Source organism: Solea solea, chromosome 8, assembly GCF_958295425.1.
Source record: "Solea solea chromosome 8, fSolSol10.1, whole genome shotgun sequence".
Classification (NCBI taxonomy): domain Eukaryota; kingdom Metazoa; phylum Chordata; class Actinopteri; order Pleuronectiformes; family Soleidae; genus Solea; species Solea solea.
Window position 1 is genome coordinate 2,150,389 of NC_081141.1, and position 8,625 is coordinate 2,159,013.

Here is an 8,625-nt window from a genome sequence, read left to right on the forward strand (position 1 = left end):
GTAACGGGAGTTACATGTGTATAAAATGAGGATAAAGTGTAAAAAGTCATTCTTTCAGAGCAATAAAACATTTAGATTCTAAAGGTTGTTCCCCACGGCAGCCACTAGGGGTCGTCCTCATTAAGGCGCTGGCTGAAACACTGGCCCGCCCACTGGCCCACAGTCTCCTCCCCTGAAACGGCTAGGCTCATTCGGGATGACAGCACTACGAAACCACCACTACCTGCGGATCTTCAAAACGAGTCCTTTAAATACCTAACACCGTGAACAGTGTTACCAACTAGCCATGAAAAGCCACGTTTATAATTTAGCGCTAGTTGACTGAACGTGGAGTCATTTCGGAAACACTTTTGGACTAAACGCTAAGTACGTTAGCAACCCGCCGCTGGCTAGCTAACCGTAAATCTGTGAAAGCTTAAGGTAAAAACGTCCCCGCCGCGCCCTGGCAGCTGTGGATTATAACTACAGACGAAACACACGCGGAAAACTTACAGACACGTCGAGAGAGCATGACGTCGATGCCATTTGACCCGACAACAAATGCAGAGGGACGCTTTTGACTTGGGCTGTCAACAAGAAGCTCGCTGGCGTTAGCTGTTGTGGCTATCCAGTTAGCCTTTTCGCCACCATGGCCAAGATAGAGAACGGCCGTCAGTCCGCGGACACACGGAGCATCCGCACCATCAGCAGCAGCCACATAGACGACGAGAGCTCGCTGGGATCCGACTCTGAGATCAACGGCTTCACAAGCGACAGACGGACGGATAAATATGGATTCATTGGCGGGGCACAGCAGTACTCGGAGACGTCGTAAGTGGGACCATTACCCAGTGACTTAATCTCTGTCGACTGGCAGCAAACTTTGGTGTTTTTGTCGTACCAGTGACGTAGAGTATCATAAACTCTACTGGTGTTTTAGTTGTAGCAGTGACGTAGAGTATCATAAACTCTGCTGGTGTTTTTGTTGTAGCAGTGACGTAGAGTATCATAAACTCTACTGGTGTTTTTGTTGTAGCAGTGACGTAGAGTATCATAAACTCTACTGGTGTTTTTGTTGTAGCAGTGACGTAGAGTATCATAAACTCTACTGGTGTTTTTGTCGTGGCAGTGACGTAGAGTATCATAAACTCTACTGGTGTTTTTGTCGTGGCAGTGACGTAGAGTATCATAAACTCTACTGGTGTTTTTGTCGTGGCAGTGACGTAGAGTATCATAAACTCTACTGGTGTTTTAGTCGTGGCAGTGACGTAGAGTATCATAAACTCTACTGGTGTTTTTGTCGTAGCAGTGACGTAGAGTATCATGAACTCTACTGGTGTTTTTGTTTAGTCTTGGTGCTTCTGCCTCTCCCCTGCAGCTGCGTGGCACAGTGTTTCTGTATTTACCCACTGTTTGCCTCAGTCCCCTTGGCAAATATGAAAGCTGGAGGCAACAACACAGTGCACCATTATTCCTCCTCCTCCTCCTACGACACTGTTTTTGCTGTATCTGACACTGTTTCATAGGAGAAGTCTAAAAAGTTTTTATTTGAATAGACTTATTCAGATCCCTCGAGGCTAGTTTCAGTGTTTCCTGAAGAAGTCCTTTTTCTTCTACCCCTTTAATGAGGCGCTGAAGTCTGCACTTGAGTGCCAAAGTAGTGATAGGAGTGAGACAAAGTTGTGCCAGGCACTGTCTGCCTGTCTGTCTGTCTGTCCGGGAGCTTCCTGTTTTCTGGAGTTTTGGCAGCCTTGGAGCCGCAGCCCTGGTTCTAAAGCTGTTGTGTCTTATGTTTCAATGAAATCTTGGGTTGGACAATAAGGCAGTGATCATTTAAAAAATGAATCATGGGTCATTATCACAGCACGTGTCAGCTAATTAGTACTTGACAATTGCTCTTCAGTGAAAAACATCACGTCAGAGGTAAAAAGTATATATTCACTGTGTATGGAAGTTTTATTGTGATGCATACTTTTTTACACCAATGTCTTTAACTCCTTATATTATTTTTGAAAGGGTAAACTAACCATTTCCAGTAGTAGATATGTGTGACGATTGAATCGCAACTTAAATGCATGAATGTGGTGTTTAATTATTCTGGAAAAATAGATTTGGCAAGTGGTGACACAGAGAAATCTCCAATGGCCCGTCTGTGGGTTCCATATTAAGTCTCGGTGAATTACTGTACTATTAGGCCTCTTTTTGGCTCCCAGCTTTATACATAGTCACAAACCCAGGGTTTAAATTACAATACTTTGAAGGGAAAGTTACTAAAAACCAATTGTTTAGGGTCTTTGGAAGCTGATGCTTGAGTATAACATCGTTGCACTGATGCACAACATCTATCCCTTATTTTTAAATGAAAGAGGACCGTCTGAAGTTTAAAACTTTCTTTGAAGACAACCCTACAATTACGTGTTTGTGCAGATGAGATAATTACATAGCCTGTTAAGGCATCGGCGCTCAGTTATAATGTACGTTATACTTGCCCATGTTTTCTTTTTCCAGCGGGGAGTACGCTGTGAAGTTCTTAGTTGTTCTAGCCTGTAAATGTTTTACAGTTAAATCACATTACAAGACAAGTCCTTACTGCAGCTCTTTGAGGTTAAACAGGCGTTGTCAATAAACTGAGTTAGTGTCTTTTATAGTCTCCTCAAATCAAAACAAGACGCACTGTACCACACACACACACACTGATCTGGTGGCACAAGCACAACAGCCTCCTGTTTACCTAATTTGGTATTACAGCATTTTCACCTGGCGGTTAAGGTGGTGTATTATTGTTAAGCGGCTCAACATGGATCCATTTTTCTGTTTTTGTCCTCAGAGCTCAGGATGTGCCCCCCGCTGTGCTCAGGCAGAGGGAGGTGAAGTGGCTGGACATGCTCAACCACTGGGACAAGTGGATCATCAAGAGGTTTGATAAGGTCTGTAATGTCTTTTTTAACTTGAGGTTGTTGATTGTATTTGGTCTGCAGTCAGCTGTCGTGTACTCAGCAGCACGTACATGGCCGCGCTTCAGCATTTGATTGCACAAGGACAAGAACCTTTGTGGACACATTGTTCGCAGCCTCACTTGTTGAGCTGGTTCTGGGCCGAAACGCTGTCAGCTATTCAGCACAGAGATGCAACTGCTGCTCATTTCCATGAATCAGCAGCAGGGCAGGACATGACCCATCCCGTTATCGCCCCATGCGCCATGTGACAGATTGATAGTCTCATATTCAGGGAGGGGCTGCGTTGACTTCCTGTGAGATGACTGTAATAAAGGTTCTGCAAGTATAGTATGTTATAGCTGTACTTAAGGGCAGTTTGACTGGTGACGTGAGCCGAAAGTAGCCGCCGCCGTGTTCCTGTTAAACACATCGCACACTGACGGTCGTAGTTTCTAATCCATTGTTATGTTTTACTCGAGCTTTACTGGGGAAAGTGTTCTCTCTTTGGGGAAGTGTGCCAGCTTCATATCAGAGAAAGCAAACATAAGTGACCGGGTTTCTTTTTAGTCCATCTGTTGTGTGAAGTTGTTTTTTTAAGTTTTACATTTTTAAGTTTCATTTAGTTTTAATTATTCTATTCAGTTTAGAGATTATAGTGAAATTAGACTAGAATAAAATACAGAAAATGAGTCCATGGTGCACAGTGAGCTGTTTTTGATAGATTGCAAGATTCTGTGTAAATAGAAGAGGAACCAACACCAAGTGCATGGGCCACTGACTTGCATACCAGTTTGCATGATTTGTTTTTTGGCTCCTGATGAGCCTTTGTTGATGTGCTTGATACTTTTGTGTCTTGCTTCATTTCTTGAACTCTTCTTCCTCTGTGGCTTAGGTGAGGCTGCGCTGCCAGAAAGGAATCCCTCCTGCCCTCCGAGGCCGTGCATGGCTTTACCTGTCGGGGGGGAAGGTGAAGAAAGAGCAGAACCAAGGGAAGTTTCAGGTCAGGACACTTCTTCTTCCACTTCCCCTTTTACTGCAGTCTTTATTCTGTTTTCAGGCTCATTTTTACTTTGAAATTCCACTGAAACTGTGACCGTGCACCAGGGTTATCACATCTGTTGAGACTGTCATGAAGTAATAAGTAATAATGTACTTTTAAAATAATAATTATAATGATACTACATGGAAAAACATGGTCCCTCTCTGCGGTGTGTTTTGTCAGGAGCTGGATAACCAGGCCGGGGAACCCAAATGGATCGATGTCATTGAGAAAGATCTCCATCGACAGTTTCCTTTCCATGAGATGTTTGTGTCTCGGGGAGGACACGGGTAAGCGGTGTGACGTGTCGGGAGTGAATCACCGCCGGACCTTGAATTTGCCTCTAATTTCTCTTAACTCTTGTGTACGTTGATGGTTTAAAGGCAGCGGGACCTGTTCCGTGTTCTTAAGGCCTACACTGTCTACAGGCCAGAGGAGGGCTACTGCCAAGCCCAAGCTCCCATAGCTGCGGTGTTGCTCATGCACATGCCTGCTGAGGTGCTGTATACTTTTCCATCCACCACAAATACCAAATAAAGTCTTTTCCATTGATATAAGTGTGCTGTTGCCATACTGTGTAAACTTCTGCACCAGTTACCTGGTATGTTTTGCCCTTTAAGCTAAGAATGCCATTTTCATGCTCTTGTACTGCTTGGTTTTAATTTGTCACCTTGTATTAGTCTCAGATAATGTAATCCTGAGAATACTGAGACTGAACGCTCGCTCAGGCAAGTGTTTATGCAGACGTCTTCATGTCTACGTTCAAATAAAACATGCAGAAGCCAAGTCGTTCATTTTGTGACCGTGCATCATCTTCATCATCAGCCTCCTCTGTCAATGCTCAGTCTTTATTATCCGTGTCACAGTGTCTGGTGTAACGTGACATCTGTGTGACATGTCTGCTTGTTTCCACAGGAAGCTTTCTGGGGCCTGGTCCAAATCTGTGAGCGCTATCTTCCCGGCTACTACAGTCCTGGCTTGGTAAGACTGAGTAAAAACTGGAGTTGACTTTTGTATTTGCAGACTCAGGAATGATGTGGTTATAAATAACTGATGACACCAGTTAGGCGTCGTCAGACCACGTTTAACAGCGGGTTAGTTATTTGCCCAGCAGCTACAAGAGTTAACGCGGTTACTGTTCAGCATAATCGTTCTCGTATTATATAATTCTAAATTGACGGAAGAATTTGATTCCTCATGGAAGCCTAACATCGAGGTTATGACGATGTATGAGCATCTGTATCAGGTTTCATCCCCGAGTGCAATAGCTTGTGTTTATTCTGTGTTTCTTCTTCTCCCAGGAAGCTATACAGTTGGACGGAGAGATCCTGTTCGCTCTGCTGCGACGCGTCTCCCCGTTAGCCTTCCGCCACCTGGAGAAACACAAGATTGACCCGATCCTCTACATGACCGAGTGGTTTATGTGTGCCTTCTCCAGAACGCTGCCTTGGGCCTCTGTGCTTCGCGTCTGGGACATGTTCCTCTGCGACGGTAAGCGGCGACTTTGCAGCGCTGTCGACGAGCGTCGCGTCAGAACCGCGTCACCCTGACACTTCTCCCTCTCTCAGGAGTGAAAATCATCTTCCGCGTGGGTTTGGTGCTGCTTAAGTGCATGCTCGGGACCCGGGAGAAGCTGAAGGCCTGCCAGGGCCAGTACGAGACCATGGAGCTGCTCAGAGCCATCGAGCCTCGATACATGCAGGAAGGTTTCCTCGTACGAGAGGTAAGTGACAGACTCGCTTGGCCTTATTTTAACATAGTTTATGTTTTTGGTTCATGTAAAAGTCGCTTTTCTGGCACATTTACAATTACATTTTTCTGTGACTAATCAAAGTCAAACAATTGTATTGTGCTGTTGAGACGAGACTTTAACACAGTCGTCGTGAAGGGCCGTGTCACTTGTTGTGGATATGAAATGAAAAGAGAACAAAAGCCTTCACAACTGTCGCCAAGGAAACGGCAGAGAGACTGCGAGTGAATTAAAGTGGGCAGAATGTCCGTCTGTCTGGTTTGTGTGTGTGTGTGTGTGTGTGTGTGTGTGCGTCTCTCCCTGTTAACAATACCTCCTCTTGTCCGCTCTGCCGTTACTCGCCGCTCAGTATCCGCAGCAGCCCCGAGGCCCCTTTGGCATTAACTTAACAAAGTTCACATTTTTAGCTCAACAGCCAGACATTTTTTCCAGCAGTCGCTGCTTTTGCTGCTTCACATTTCACTGACGATGATTGATGAGAGTCCGTGCGGTGACCCGGTGCCGTGTCTCTTCCCCGCTGCAGATCCTGGAGGTGCCGGTGACCGCGCGGGACGTGGAGCGAGAGCATCACGCCCAGCTGAAGCGCTGGAGGAAGACGCGCGGCGAGCTCAGCTCCAAGCCGGCGCCGAGGATGCACGGCGCGCGGCACGTCATGATGTCCGAGCCGCCCGGGCGCCAGGACCTGCAGCAGAACCCCACCATTGTCGTGGAAGGGCCTCCGCCGAAGGGCAAGGAGGAGAAAAAGAGCAAGAAGAAGAGGAGCATGAAGAAACCCCAGACCATTTTGGAGATCCCCAACCCGTACCCTCTTCCAACTGACCCTCCACCTCCACCCCCGCCAACAGATCCACCCGCTCCACCTCCAGTCAGGGACCATACAATCGAGACTGCGCCACAAGCTGATACAGACTCACTTCAGCAGCCGCAGCAAGCTCCTCCCACAGACCCTCCCCCTGCCGAAGAATCACCTGCTCTTCAGCAATCCACACAAAGCCTTAGCAGCACAGAGCTGGACACATACCTGTAGCTGACCAGCAGCATCCAGCCAGGGTCTGTCCAGCATCCCGATCACTAATATCCTCCTGTTACAGTTTGTGTCAGACGCCGTTTTGTCTGTGTTGTTGTTGTTGTTGTTATTATTGTTGTTTGATCCGCGCTCATTTCTCCACAACGTTTTTGTTTTTATTCAAACCATAAATCTTAACGTCGTGTTTACTGGGAGTTAATGGGAGCAAAGTCACCTCTGCAGACACGGACTGAGCTCACTGTAATACTCTGCAGCCACTAGAGGGCAGCCTCGTCCAGGCCTCAGTCAGAATCCAGTTAAAGTCATTACAAAACTTCACTCAGTTTGGGAGATATTCTTTTTTTTACCTTGTGTTTCATGTTCTTTGCGTTGATCACCGCAGATGGACGACGTTGTGACACACCCTCTCCTTCAAGCACTATTTATTTAAAGATCACGTTTGTTTCGTTTATACCCCTGCTTGCTCTCAAATGCGCGCGTGCTAAAACCTTATATAGTCGGTGTGCCAGCCTCGTCCAGCCTCTTTACAGCAGCGGCAGCAGTAGTTTATGTTCGTCGGGCAGCGGAGAGAAAAACACATTCCTCATGGATGATACATTTCTGCTTTGTTAAAAGCTAGTATTGTAAAAAGAAAGAAAAAAAAAAATTGTCTGATGCCAAACTCTGTGTTTGTATTTCACGTGTGATGACACAGGTCACAGGTCACAGGTCATGGTGCTTCTCTTCCACTTGACCTCTGTACAAGGGCCAACCAGAGCTTAATGTGTATTATTTTGGTCTTTTCTTTTTTAATATATATATATATATATATATATAGATTTTGCTAGAATTTCCAAAGTATACGAAGACTGTTTTGAGCAGGGTCAGGGTCTCTGTAGCATTTCTTTAGGACATTGTGAGAAAATCACACTTGTTATGATGCTAACCCCCAAGAATTTGGACAATCTTTTTCGCGAGCGTCTGCTTTTGTGTTGATAAACAATAAAAGGGAGTTTTTGCTCGAGCACAAGTACAAGTTTGGGACGTGTTTGCGTGTCGTTAACAATAAAAGGTCTGCTTTGAAATGCATGTATTTATCGGTCGGTCACAAAAGGGCTAAAATGTAAACAGAAACACTTACCCTGTATGCAATGTTCTTATTATAGGTGCTTGTATTACACACCTTATGTTAAGCCGATGTTCTTTTTCTAATTCTGTGTAAAGTAACGATCGGTTTTGTAGTGAAATCTGTTTTAAAGGTGTGATAATGCCATGTTTTTATTGGACAGTTCCAGAAGTCGCAGAATATTTTAGATTTACTGCGGGGGGAGAATATTTGTACATTTATACTTTTCCACACAGACTGGTTTTTTCAATATTCCCCACATGGAGTTCAAAGATGTTTTACAGCCACGCGGCCGTCTGCAATATCTAAACTGCTACAGTTAACTTTTACAAAATAAATTTTGTTCAAAGAAAACTTCAGCCTTTATGGTGCTTTTTCCTCTTCACTGAGTCGTGTAACGTTGGGCACTATATTACATTTATCATTATTACATACTACTATACTACATTTATTATTATTATTGGTATTATTATTATTATTATATACTACTATACTACATTTATTTTTTATTGTTAGTATTGTATACTACTATATTACATTTATTATTATTAGTATTGTATACTACTATATTACATTTATTATTTATTGTTAGTATTGTATACTACTATATTACATTTATTATTATTATTAGTATTGTATACTACTATATTACATTTATTATTATTATTATTAGTGTTATATACTACTATATTACATTTATTATTCATTGTTAGTATTGTATACTACTATATTACATTTATTATTATTATTATTAGTGTTATATACTACTATATTACATTTATTATTCAT

General features: G+C 43.9%; 1 protein-coding gene across 1 annotated transcript; it reads left to right on the plus strand.

The window, feature by feature from the left end:
• The first annotated feature begins 160 nt into the window (after positions 1-160).
• On the plus strand, positions 161-8,190 carry LOC131464360 (TBC1 domain family member 10A-like). Its single transcript, XM_058636800.1, has 9 exons — positions 161-810; positions 2,807-2,906; positions 3,808-3,915; positions 4,138-4,244; positions 4,338-4,452; positions 4,870-4,935; positions 5,256-5,445; positions 5,523-5,677; positions 6,228-8,190. Exons 1-9 carry the CDS (start codon positions 629-631, stop codon positions 6,729-6,731), a joined length of 1,527 nt encoding a protein of 508 aa, XP_058492783.1. The 5' UTR covers positions 161-628; the 3' UTR covers positions 6,732-8,190.
• Positions 8,191-8,625: the final 435 nt, after the last annotated feature.